General features: G+C 41.2%; 1 protein-coding gene across 8 annotated transcripts in view; it reads left to right on the top strand.

Moving 5' to 3' along the window:
* Window positions 1-14049, top strand: part of fmnl2a (formin-like 2a) — a 62762-nt gene that overhangs the window by 35938 nt on the left and 12775 nt on the right. For all 8 annotated transcript variants that reach the window (XM_037109520.1, XM_037109521.1, XM_037109522.1 and 5 more), the window contains exons 6-15: window positions 494-649; window positions 5663-5771; window positions 5969-6045; window positions 7169-7262; window positions 9196-9270; window positions 11417-11527; window positions 12178-12327; window positions 12810-12911; window positions 13114-13429; window positions 13542-13736. In XM_037109520.1, coding sequence (XP_036965415.1) covers window positions 494-649; window positions 5663-5771; window positions 5969-6045; window positions 7169-7262; window positions 9196-9270; window positions 11417-11527; window positions 12178-12327; window positions 12810-12911; window positions 13114-13429; window positions 13542-13736 — 1385 coding nt within the window. The remainder of the gene's footprint in view (window positions 1-493; window positions 650-5662; window positions 5772-5968; window positions 6046-7168; window positions 7263-9195; window positions 9271-11416; window positions 11528-12177; window positions 12328-12809; window positions 12912-13113; window positions 13430-13541; window positions 13737-14049) is intronic.

The raw sequence follows: 14049 nt of genomic DNA, 5'->3' as shown, positions 1-14049 counted from the left end.
AGACCTTTTGCTTACCTACAGTATTATGCGTAAACCAAAAATCTGAAATCCTAGCTTTAGCACTGCAGTTGAGCATATTTTCATCTGCGCCAGCACTCATTAATACTAATGCTGGACCAAAATATGAGAAACGCTAAATGGGATTTAAAACAGATACTGTATAGACTGCTGCTGAGATGTCATATTTTTGTAAACTAACCTGCAATTTATCTTTTACAAGACACTTAAACCTTTTATAATTCAAACAAGGGTATTTACTGAGGTGTTTTATGCAATAAAAGCTTCAAAAATGATTATTTACTCCAGGTTAACAACTTTTCAGTACTTAGCATTACACACTGATGGCAGGGACGTCACGAGCCAGCACCTCATGACTGTACCAGCACAAAAAATTATTGGCAAACAACAGATAAAATTCAGCCAATACTAATGTCCAGCCCATACATCGGTGCTTCAGCAGTCAGACTTTTGTTTTGTTTTTATTGTGCGACAGGTTTGATGGAGACTCTCTGGAGAACAACCCTGAGGCTGTGATGGATAAGTCTAAACCCTGGAGCCGCTCTATAGAAGACCTACATGGAGGAAGCACCCTGCCATCACCCATCACTGGGAATGGCATCACACGTGCTGGGCGACATTCCACGTTACGGTATGGTGCACACACTTATCGATGGTTAAGAAAGATTCAGCATTCAGTGTGTGTGTTTGTGTGATTTGTAACAGCTACTTTTGCCTTTCAGAGTTCTTTCTTTCCCCCTCTCATTGTTACCCAGTGTTAAGCTGGAGCTACATGGTTGTATTGTGATTATTTTCAGAAGTCACACAATTCATATGATGCCTCTGCAGCAGTCATGAGGTCTGTAAGACTTTAAATGGCTTAAGACCCATTTTTTTCAGCGTGAGGCGACGTAATATTTGTCCGGATAATTTGGCCTGTCAAACTCACGCTGGTTTTCACACAATCATGACACACAATTTTTCATATTACAGACGATGCTGCAGAAGGAAAATATTTCTTTTATGGGGCAAACCTTTTTTTTCTGTTTTGTTTTTATGAAGACCAAACCGACCATTTTAACTCCAAATCCTTCACACAGAGGATTTCACAGCGGTTAATTCAAAAGCCCATGCTAATATATGCTCCGAAGCATAAATCCTTTTCAGTTGTGCATTATTTTGCTAATCCTCCATGTCATTCCATTGATGTTTCAGTACAGCACTTTTTGCTTTAGTTTTCTCTCCATGTGTTCAAATGAACAGTTCACTTCAAAATCAAAATACATACTGTATTTCTCCTCTTAGCTGTAATGCCGTTTATCTGTGTAGATTGTTTGGGTGTGTGTTGCTGAGTTTTGGAGATATTGGGCTGAGAGATGTTTGACCTCACTTGAATATAATGGAACTTGATGGCACTTGGCTTGAGAGGCAAAAGCAAACATTTGAAAATGTCATCAGTAGTGTGTTTTTTTCAGAAATCAGGACGTGGTTACTCAAGATCAGGGGTCTCCAACATGAGCACCTCAAACTTGTCTCCTAATACATGTAACCTATTAAGTCTATAACAGTGTTTCCCACACAGATATTACTTATTTTTTACTCCGTCCCACCATATTACTCTGTTCTTGCTCTGTCTCAAAGAGGTTGCTGACCCCTGCTCCAGATAATTTCAGTTGTCATTATTATCTTATCTTTATAAAGATGTTGTAAAATATTTCTTGTGTGTGCATCTACTCATGGACGAGAGGCTTGTGACATGGGATGCACACCTTAATTGGCGTCCTCCTCAGCTGAGCTGTAACGTTAGTTAGCTTAGTTAGCTAGCGTCTCATCTATGAGTAGGTGCACAATTCCCTCTTCCCTCGCAATGATACGAAGAGAAAATACTTCCAACATGAAACTCCTCACAACGAAGTTGGTGGATTATCTTTAGTAATCGGGTCATAATGTCTAGAAAAACACATTGTTGTTGAGTCTTTCAAAAGTATTATTTGACACTTTGAGCACCATAAACTCAATGCCATCTAGTTCCATTATATCTGAGAGAAGGCAAACATCTTTACAGCCGATATCTCAAAAACTGTGCAACTCACACCAAAACAATCTAGATGGATAAATAGCACTAGAGGTAAGAGGAGAAAAACTTATCTTCAATTTTGGGACAAAAACAATGACAAAAGCTAAAGAAAATGTAGCTTAGAAAGAACTGTTTCACTGTATTGCTCTCTTGTCTTACACACTGTAATCCAATTAATCCATCGTAGGCAATTATAGATGTGAATTGTGTGACTTGTTTGTAAAGATTATCAGAAAATCAATGCTAAAGATACCTTTTCATGGGAACGACCTGATATTTAACAATCACCAGACAATCAGGCGTCCTTGTGTCTTCCCTCTTGAGTGCGTACAGTGTGTGTAACAGGTCTTCAGTGAGGCTAACCGTCTCTTCTGTTCTGTCCTCGTGTTCGTCCATAGTCATCTCCTCTTCTGTCTGCCAGTCTTCGACAGCAGGCAGGTTCACATTGCTGGCTGACTGAGCTCTCTGCAGCCGTGACCCTGCATCCCTGCTCCCTCCCCAGACACACACACACACACACACACACACAAATACACACATACAAATCCCCCTGCCTCATTGTACGTTATACCTCCCTGCTAGCGCTGCCCGGTTTAATTGTCCTGCTGTCTGTGTCTGGGATGTGAATTATTTGTACTGCCAGCCTCCCCTCCTGCGCTTCAGACTGAGTTCTCCTTTTCCTCGGAGCAAATGGGTTTTTCTGCACTCATTGTTCTTGCCTCTGTGCCTGTGTGCTGCTTGTGTGGCTCCCTAAATGCCATTCTGTGCAGAAGCTAGCCTAGTTTTCTACAAAAGCCCTGTAAAAGCTTAGGCTTTCACTCAGCCACAAAACCACCGGGGATAGATTAGGTTGCCTCTGAAAGTCTTCTGTATTTTGGATACATTGTCTTTGAGATGTCACACTAATTATGAAGCATTTGCTCTGATCTACTGTCAGTTTTGAAATTCTTGATGTCCATTATACAGAATGTTTTGCCTTTATTGTGTTGTCACGCTTAGATTAGCATGATGTAAGATCAGTAACTGGGTGTAGAAATAAGATCTGTGTGTGTCTTCTGCAAACTGCCATCTTGAAGGACCACGAGCACGCTGAACTGTCCAAAGTGCTCTCAAATCAGACGGTATGTGTGAAGAGCTACATGGAGCTCGCAAGACATAGCTGTGTTTGACCTGTGGTTCTATAGATTGTAGTTGTAGTGGTTGATGTTGTTCTGTGGTGTGATTTAGAACATCCTCTGTTTGTTGTGCTCGTGCTGTTTTGAGAAAAGTGGCAAAAGTAGAAGTTTTGTCTTTGTGTTTTTGCAACCATTAAATCCTCACAGCACCACTCACTGCTCTCTCTCCTTCAATTCGGACGTCTTGTCCCGAGTTATGTTCCAGGGCCACACCACGTTTCGTGATTATAAGGCAATAGAGTGCAATGTTATTTTTTAAAAATGTTTTCAAACTTGCACAAGCTTCATATTTCCACTTCCTCTAAATGGCGGGGAACAGAGACAAATCATAATTGAATGTGTCTCTTGTGTGCAAGTTTTATGCCAACCTCAACTAAGTAGCAGGAACTCGATTTATGTCATTATGTAAATAATGTCCTTGTTTTGAACAAAACCACAATATTTCCCTAAACCTCATACAGTCATCCGGCAATAAAATGCAACACACAAGTAACTTGGGGAGCAAAATCTAAATTCTGGACAATTCTTAACATGAAAAAGTTGGAGTGCTTCCTGGACTCAAATTGAGTTTGTGTGAGGTTCTCTGTGGATTGTGATATATATATCTATAAAAATCACAAGAAAAACTCCAAGGCACTAACTTTTAAACTATTAAGTGCTTTTGGTGTCACAGTATGCTCATGTTTGGACCAAACTCAGACTAATTTCAGCATCAAACCTTTGACTCCCTGACGAAGGCTTGATGGTGAAACGAGGGATCGCTGGGAACTATTCAGCAATTGTTGAATGATATAAATGTAAGCATGTACATGAACATATAGCGGCACTGAACTTGTGTGGAAGAGACCATGCTACACAAGTTTTCCTGGAGCCTGGTAATAATAGCTCAGCTCTACCTGTGGCCTGTAATGATGAGATACCTTGTGGTATAGCATTATTTTCAGGTGCCAGTAATGACAAGAGGAAAAAAAAACAATGGAAATGTATGATTTTTGAGACATAACCATAGTCGCACGAGCTATTCCATTTTTTTCTGATTTAAAGACAATGTGAAAATTCAAACTCATGGCCCATTCCTGGCTGAAACGGGTTGAGGATTTTTTACATTCAGGATGATTCTGTTTGTCTGTTTCTGTTTTTATTGGAGAGCGAACAGGACATGACGTAACCTATGTCCCCTCACCTGACTCAAACCAGGAATGTTGTGGTCACAAAGTCACCAACTTAAACCTCGAGGTCACAAGAATGTATTTTTTATTTTTTATCTCTGGGACCTCCTGTCTCCATATTACAGTGTCACAGACCTGAGCTCCTTCATCTGTGTCTGTCTTTCAGCTGTGTCTGTATCTCTTTGTTTGTCCTTACTTTGACTTAAACCATCCTGAATGTATTTCCCCTGTCCTATTGTCTGATCTTGTCTGTAAAGCCTCTTGGATCTACCGTGTTGTATTTGATGTGTTATGTAAAGTTTAGTTGAGTCATTTCAGACGAGTCAATGCAGGTCAAGGTATTACATTTTGTGGGTGTCACGTAATCATTTATCATTACTGAACCTTGGTTTGAGATTGAGAAATATTGTTACTCATTTCCTGCTTGTTGTGCCACGCCTCAGTGTAGCTGTTGATAAATCGGGAGAGGAAAAGCCTCGAATGAACTCTTTAGGTTATTTTTACCGCACAGTGTCTCCCATGTACGTCAGACACACAAACACACAGTAAATAGCACAAATTTGACATTTGTTTGCCAGTTTATCAAAAAACTATCTTTGTCTAAACTATCTAGCCGTTTACAGACAAACAAAACACCACATTGTGACTCACAGAGGAGTCATGCCTTCAGACATGCGAGCTGACACGAATCGGCGTGTCTATCAGTAGCCTGAGGACACATTTTTCTCCAGGACTCGGGCTGGCAATTGAACCTCGTGACAAAAGTCTGAAAATAAACTGTTTTACTCAGACTGACTCTGCATATCATTCAGTAATACTGCTGCTGCAGCATTTCTCTCTTTATTGTGAGAGCTGCGCTGTGAGAAAAGGCCTCGTTTCTATCCACACTGAGCTGCCCAATCACTGAGCTGCATGCAAATGACTGGCCTCTATTGTGCAGGCTGTAAGTGATATCTTTGTGGAGGACATAAAATTAAAACAATTGAAAGAGTGGCATCCTGTGGCCCCTGGTGAGGCTGTAGATTATATGTCCTTTGTTTGTGTGTTAATGTAAGGTGGCGGGGCAGTTTAATAGCCTCACTATGTGGAGGAGGCTCATTCACTAATGGCATCTGTTTTTCTTATTTCTAGTGCACTTGTGTTTGTGCTCAGATGCTCATACAGTCGACACCTGTTTAAGTAAAAAACAGCCTGGTTTTCTTTAATCACTGATTTGTTTTCATCCTTTCCATCGTCTGTTTTAGTTGCAACACGCTGCCGAGTCGGAGAACTCTGAAAAACTCAAGGCTGGTCTGCAAGAAAGACGACGTCCACGTCTGCATCATGTGCCTGCGCGCTATCATGAACTACCAGGTCAGTCCTCGAAGGAAGCGTGTCCCTCTGGACTAAAGCACACTTATCTAACGGAAGCCAAATTCAATTTGTTCCACTGCCAGTCCTCCATGTTTCATTTATTATGCAGAGGAATGCTTCTTCTGTGCCTCCTCTTCTTTGTAAATTAGCTGATTTGTCTGCGTCTGACTGCCTCCTGTTTGTTTCTCATCCTGCAGTATGGCTTCAACATGGTCATGTCACACCCACATGCTGTGAATGAAATTGCACTAAGTCTCAACAATAAAAACCCAAGGTAAGTAAAAGCAAAGGTTAAAGATAACTTGACAGTCCATATAGGTTAACAATAAAGGAACAGTTCACACAAAAATGAATACCCAGTCAATATCTACATTAACTACTGATGTTTCGTGGGTCCACAAAACTTCGCAGCAACACAGTGATGCAGTTTTTCTCCTAAAACCTGAAGTAGATGGGGACTTGTTTTGAAACCTAAAAAACAGTTGCATATTGCATTTATTAGCAGTTAACTCTGCGAGAACACTACATAATTTGCTTGCTCGTTATCTACAAGGAAACCTGAAGGTTTTTGTGTCTCTCTTTTCAAATAAAAATAGATAATAACAGATTTGATACATTTGAAGCTCAACAAATACAAGTATTTCACCAACAAAGACCAACATCCATAATGGAGCATTCAACATGAGCCTCAGTGCACCTGCACAGTCTGATCCAGAGTGAGTGTCTTTGTAGCTCTGGGGCACATTCATGCAGACAGACGGGTCAGGGCACCGCTGGCACACTCCACTGCACTGGCAGCTGCTCACTGAAACAGCCAGCAAGAAGGACTCACTTCTCTGTGTGTGTGTGGCTGGGTATATGTGTGTGTGTTTTCACTTCATGCCTGCAAGGCTCAAGGATTTCCTCAAAAGTGGATGTGAAACCACTCCGCATCACCTGTCACATCAAATCCTGCTTCGAACGAAGAGTGGCCGCACAGGATGTAGCCGTCCTCTGCGCTCCCAACACACACGCACACACACACACACACACACACACACACACACACACACACACGGATTAGGACTGAAGTATTAATTTTGTGGCCCATCTTTTTAATCCTATCGGATAAGATAAAAATGTGGACTTTTTTCATTTTTTTCAGTGAGTTATTTAATGTAGGCTTCTTATCCTTGAGTTTTTACATCTTTTATAAAGTTATTTTTAAAACATCTTTAAAACACATTAATTGTGATAAATTCTGCCCCATTGCACACAGAGGTTTCAGCACAGGCAGGATGTTATATCACCCTGTTTTCCTCTTTGTTTGCTCCATGTTTAAGTACAGGTTAGCCGCAGCTCTGGCGCTTGTCATTTACTAACCATCCATGCCTTTATATTTTTCCCTGTTTTCACAGAACGAAAGCTCTCGTCCTGGAGCTCCTGGCGGCAGTTTGTCTCGTGAGGGGAGGCCACGAAATTATTCTCTCCGCGTTCGACAACTTTAAGGAGGTACGAGCTGCACTGAGAGAGAGAGGAAGTGGGGGTCTGGGGAGACGAATATGTCATTACATTTCAAGTGGTGACTCAGCCCTGGAGGAATGCTCCCCCAGGCGCACATGAGACTGGCAGATTCCTCGCTTCTGCATCTAGGAATGAGCTCTATTGTGCACAGATTACAGACAGTGGTTTAGCTGCTTAGCACAGGAGGACTCTCTCGGTGTCCAGAGAAAACAGTTACGTGAGTCCCAAAGGGATTTGGCAGACGCATCAAAGCTCAGAATAGCAGAGAGAAAGATGTAACGGACAGCCTCGTCTGACCCTTTCCTGTCTGAATGAGGTATTCTGGTTGCCGGAGGAAAGGGTGGTTTCTGATGGAGTGGGGCGCTAACTGCAGCCCCATTTTGTAGCATACGGTCCACGAAAATGGGCCGACCGCAGTTAATGCAATATTTACACCCCTGAATGAAATATTGAGTGTTGCTCTCAGTGGCATTAGTTGGAGAATAAGTCTTAGGGAGAGGCTCGTCTAATGAGATGAAGGTTAGTGTAATGATAGTGTAGGCAGCCGGGAGCATCTGAGGACACATTTTCTGTATCCTTCCTGCAGAGATCGGTTGTTTAGTTGTAAACTGACACTCAAATGTAGCGTCATTACATCTAGTTTGCTAAGTGACTTTGATATTGCTGGTTTAATGGAGATGGAGAGGCTGCAGGCGGAGAAACGTTGCTCAGAGGTTTTTTTGAATACACACACACACACACACACACACCCCTCCTTCTTCTTCCTCCCTTCCTTCTCAATACTTTATCATGCTCCATCTCCTTCATTGGCCTCCAGATGAACTGTCTGAACTGCAGAGCATCTCCCTCTCCCCCTCCGTTCTTTTCTGTCTCCCAAAATCTCGTTCAAATGGGCTTCACTGGCAGGACGAAAAAACTCCAGAATGGGTGGTAAAAGTTGCACCACAAGCAGTGTTGAACACAGATGTACAGTGTACTGCTAATTTAGATTAACAGTCACTCTGTAATCTGCTCTTTTTCTCTGAGTTTATGGCAAGCAGTGATGTATTTGAACATCACTTAATTTTGTATCCTCACCCACGTTCAAGGTATCTTTGTTTATCCCCAAGGGCCAATTCCGTGGTACAGGCAGCAGTAAGCACATGACAATCAGGCAACAGCAACTACACAAAAAAAGAAAAAGAAATTACAACAATAAATACAAACAACTGTATCATATTAACTCATTTAAAAGGCCAAAAGCAGCATGACAAATGAGTTCTCAAGTAATTCAATGTATCTGTCCTAACCTCCTGCAGATGTCTGAGGTCATTTAAGGTCGTGCCTGCAGGGTTGCTGCACACTCGTGCAACAACTGGGGTGGGCCAGGACTAATTGGTTAGCATGCTAAACATGCTTTGCAGTGCAATACATAGTCTTACTGTTAAAACTGTTACTATTTTTAAGTTTAGTTTAGAATCTTTTTTTTCACCCACAATTCTTACATATTGCACCTTTAACCTGGCTCTCTACAATAACCATGTTACTTCATATAACCTACCTCTGCACTGAACAGTGTGTAGTAAATAATTTTGTACTTATCTGCAATGCTTGAATGAGAAAACAGTGATTTGTCTAAAAATCTGTCTTAAATTTGGTTAATGATTAGCTTGAAATGGTTATAAAAAGCATTAAAAAATCATTAAAAAACTGTTACCTTTAGACCCCATGATTAAAGCTGAAATCAAAGCTGTTGTTTTTTTTGTTTACCTTGTCAAATGGCTGCTTTGTGTGAAGGTGAAAACCAATTAAAAACCTCTCAACAATAAGAATGTTCTCATCCTAGAAGTCGCTGGTGTCATTTATGCAAAAATCACTTTGAGTTGCTCTTAAAAGCTGGACTCCAATAAATACAATAAGTGAGATGTCATTTGTTGTGCAGGTGTGTGTGGAGACGCAGCGGTTCGAAAAGCTAATGGAGTATTTCAAGAACGAGGACAACAACATCGACTTTATGGTAGGTTCACACACACACACACACACACACACACACTTGAACACACACTCTCCTAATGGCTTATTGATTGCTCTGCAATCCCTTGAAAATCCTACATCACCCTGCGAACTGCAGATGGTTTGGAGGTTTTTTGAGCTAGGAAAACCCTGAGTTAAGTTTCTTCACTATTGCTGTCCGATGTTCAGAGACAGTGATTCTGACTTGCTGTAATCTTAAGGTTAGACAGGTGCACAGGGAGCCGCAAACATCCAGATGTTATTAAATAGAAACATGACTCATAGTTTATGTTGTAAGTATAGATATTTTTAACATTTTGAGCATGTGTCCTCAAATGTTTGTCCAAAGTCAAAAATAACTCCATGAAAAGATTCATTTTGCTTCCAGTTTGACGGCTCACAGGACTATCAGTCTGTGTGTGAGCCCTCTAATTTCTTTCATCAGAGCAGAAACTACAGATGTGTGGTGCAGTGCATCAAGGGGGAGTGGCAGTGAGCAAGGAATCCATGCTAAGTCTGTCATTTCCAGGCTGAGTAGTGCTAATTAGCCTGGCAGATAAGAGTAAAAGACACTGTATGGAAAGTGCCAACTAAGACATGATTTCATCCAGTGTGTGTCTTTTAATTGATGTGAGGCAAATACAGTGAAAACCAACAGATGCTGTGTTTGAAGTGCCCTTCAGTAGGATTTCAGTCTCAAATCCACCCACAGTCCCTATGTGGGCTTTCATCAGACTAAAGCAAACAGATTTTGTCGAAGCTGCCATGTCACACAGAGACAACAGAACTTCTTACCGGACGTTTATTAAGCCACTGTCAGGCTGAGGAGTATGTGTGGACATTAGATGCCGTGTTGAGATCCCCACTAATCTGTTTCAGACAGCCAATAGAGATTAACGGGTTGATTTTGTTCATTTATTCTTTGAGATTCTTTTGGCCCAATAATCAGGATTTCTACCCACAGTTTCAGTGGAAGCTGTGTTAAAAGAAAACAGATGTGATAATGAACATAAAACCCTTTCACAGCCCATCAACACATTCTTACTTTGAGTTTACAGCATTTTGTTTGGATCTCATGGCCATTTTATTTATTTTTTATTTGACAGATCATTTATGTGTTTTATTTTATTTTATTACACATTGATTTAGTGTTTGCCCATTAGAATTTTAGAAATGTATTATGAAGCTTCTATTTGTTTATTGATGCTGATTTTCTCTTTGCCAAGTTAATGTATCTCCGCAAGTGCATCTACAAATTGAACCTGCAATATCTTGGAGTGTTTCATTTCAGATTTAGCCTGTCAGGCTTTAAGCATTGATTTTATACTAAAAGTTAAGTGAATAGTAAGTAAGTGACCATTTAATGTACGTATGTTAGGGTGCTTTAAGGATTGTTACAGCAGACCTGGAAGTGCTGGTCAGTGGGCCAAATCCGGCCATTCAGCAATCTCATTCCTGCTGTTTGATCATTTTGTTGGTTAGCTAATGAGCCCGTTCAGAAGTTATGTTTGTTGCTAAGCACAAACATTATTGCATTAAAAAGTAAAATAAATAAATAAATGAATGAATAAATAAGTAAAAATCTGTATAATCAGAGGGAATTTATGAGAATTAAACTGACAACCTACTTTTAAGATTAGAAAGGTGCAGGTTGTTTTCATTCTGTTTCAATTGTGAAACTAATAAACACATCAGAGACTGGTCAGACTCATGGGAATGTATTTCCCATCTATTTAAATTCTGCATAATTCTGTATTTGTACTTAAGTTATGCACTTGTATTTTATTTCACAGGAGTGTTCTTGTACAACCAGAGTGACAATAACATCTTAAATCTTGAAAGGAAAATTGTGTTCCTTCTAAAAAAGTAGTTTATTCTGCAGAGTGTTGGATTTTTTGCTCTGTGTAAGATATTGGAGACTTTCAAGTAATTTTGTTTTTAGGCCTGACATTACTTGTGTATGATGTGATTGGTTGCTGTATTATGGCCACTCTCTTTTTAAGATAAGCCTCTCACTGTCACACTGTATTTTTCTGATGAAGGTCCGTCACCAAAACGTCACAAATAAATGTGTTATTGCAGGTTAGGCTGTTGTTAAACTTTGACTTGTCAAGTCCTCGGTCTTCAGCTTTTCTGTTTCTAATCCCTAGGTGGCCTGTATGCAGTTCATCAACATAGTCGTGCACTCAGTGGAGGACATGAACTTCAGAGTTCATCTACAGTTCGACTTCACCAAGCTGTGTCTGGACGACTACTTAGACGTGAGTTGAGACATTACGATGCAACACACATGGACAGACAGACTCTTTATACTTGGCTCAGTGCAGAGCAGCTTGTCATTACATCACCCCCGAGACAGAAAACCAGTCAAAAATGTGAGGCTCCCAACGGTCCTTAAAGCACAAGTTTGTGAACTTAAAGTCCTTGAATATTTAGATATGGGTCATTGAAAGTGCTTGAATGTATATATTTTGTGCAGAAATTGAAATTGTAGTTCTTTTGATATTGTTTTTACTTGTCATTATTGGATAGGCTACATCATGCTGTCTGCATGTGAAAAGTGCAATGGTCAGGTGTGTTCATGAGTAACTGAAGTTGAATGATGCAGGTTAATGCAAAGCTCATCTTTAAAGCTTGATAGTTGTCATTGTTAAAGTTCTCAGTTCTCAGAATCTGATGTTTAAAGGGAAAGGTAATCAGAAAACAAGTTGTCTTAAGACACCTTGATAATGGCTTTTCCTTTACTTAAGGAAATATTGATGAGTTTTGAAATTCTCATCTCCTGGCTGAGTGCGTAGGTGAGATCAATGCTGACCTTTGCAGGATGATATGTTGGCCGAGGGGACTGAACTAAAAAAAGAAATCTTGGTCTTCCCTTAACAATATCTCTATTTGTTTGCATGTTTTCCAGAAACTAAAGCACACAGAGAGTGATAAGCTGCAGGTCCAGATCCAGGCGTACTTGGATAATGTGTTTGATGTTGGAGCCCTTCTGGAGGATGCCGAGACCAAAAACGCTGCCCTGGAGCGCGTGGAGGAGCTGGAGGAGAACATGTCGCATGTGAGTCCATGGGACGATTGATTTTACTCACGCAGACTCGTCCATCTCATTTCTCTGCTGTCACTACATATTATTATCCTGGATGTCAGGATGTTGGTGGCACAGAGAATTGGCAGTCTGTTTGAAGCTCTGTCACACTTGCTTGTTATCACATACTGCCCCTTCAGAGTGGGATCACTATGATCTCATGCTTGCTGTTGATTGTCAGCCACCATAGAAAGACTCATATATGGACACAGACACACACACACACACACACACACACACACACACACACACACACACACACACACACACACACACACACACACACTTTTTTAATGATCATAATTTAAGACTTTTCACAATTAATCCTGACATGTATATTAAATGCTGCACATCAATGACCCACTGGATTTCCTTGTGATATATCGAGTCTGATGCTGTCATAACAATGAGTTCATGTATGTGACTCTTTTTCCTCCTGGCTATTGTTCCTATAGATGACGGAGAAGCTGCAGGACATGGAGAACGAGGCCATGTCCAAGATCGTGGAGCTGGAGAAGCAGCTGATGCAAAGGAACAAGGATCTTGAATCCATCAGGGTCAGACTCTTACCATTCATGTTCATCCTCAAGTTGTCATTTAAGCTAAATACAAATAGTCATGCATCCACATATCCTGCAACATATGTTCAAATACAAATTCATATTTATACCAATCAACCACATATTTGTACCAGTTGGATCAAGCATGATGATTTCAAATGTTTTACAAATCTACACTCTCTGTCCTTCATCAATACAGGAAGTCTACAAAGACACCAGCACGCAGGTCCACTCGCTGCGGCAGATGTTGAAGGAGAAGGATGAGGCCATCCAGCGGCAGAGTAACCTAGAGAAGAAGATCCATGAACTGGAGAAACAAGGCACCATCAAGATCCACAAGAAAGGAGATGGAGACATCTCCATCCTGCCCACGCCATCCTCGGGTGTGGAGGGCTCGTCGGGGGTCATGATGGGAGGAAACGGTGTCGCTGTTGGTCCAAACCATGTGGGAATTGTTGCGGGCGCGCCTGCTCCACCGCCTCCACCACCACCTCCACTGCCAGTGAACGGCACATGTAGGTTTAATATTAGTCCAGATATTTTTGCAGTTGTTATTTTAAACTGATGTTTGGTTTCCAATAGTTAACCTTCCTGCTATTTATGATTATCGTCTCTCTTTTCTACCAGTGTTGAACGGACCATCATCAGTCATTCCTGCAGCACCAGCTCCGCCTCCTCCACCACCTCCCCCTCCACCACCACCTCCTCCCCCAGGGCCAGCCTCGGAGATCTCAGCACCTCTGCCTCCTCCGCCTCCTCCTGTAGCCCCTCCTCTGCCTGGCTGTGGCACACCGACTGTCATCATGAACTCCGGGTTAGCGGGTAAGGTCATATATTTTGAAAAATCCTATAATGGTCATAGCAGTTTGCAGTTGTTTATATATGATAATATGCAGGATTTGTTATGACCTGAACTTCTCAGTGCAACAAACAACAAACTATATTCCAACTAGTTTAATGCAAACCTAACACCTGAAGCTGCTTCACAGTAAAAGACTTCCTGTCGCTGGGAATGTGATGAAAGCAAAAGTTTGAGGCGTGACGTGCAGCAGGAAGGCTGAATGTGCTGATTGGCTTGTTGCTCAATAAGGTGCACAGCGGGGCAGAAATATGGTCCACACAAGAACACGTGCAG

Source organism: Acanthopagrus latus, chromosome 9 (genome assembly GCF_904848185.1).
Source record: "Acanthopagrus latus isolate v.2019 chromosome 9, fAcaLat1.1, whole genome shotgun sequence".
In the NCBI taxonomy this organism is placed as follows: Eukaryota; Metazoa; Chordata; class Actinopteri; order Spariformes; family Sparidae; genus Acanthopagrus; species Acanthopagrus latus.
This window is presented reverse-complemented; position numbering and strand designations above follow the sequence as displayed.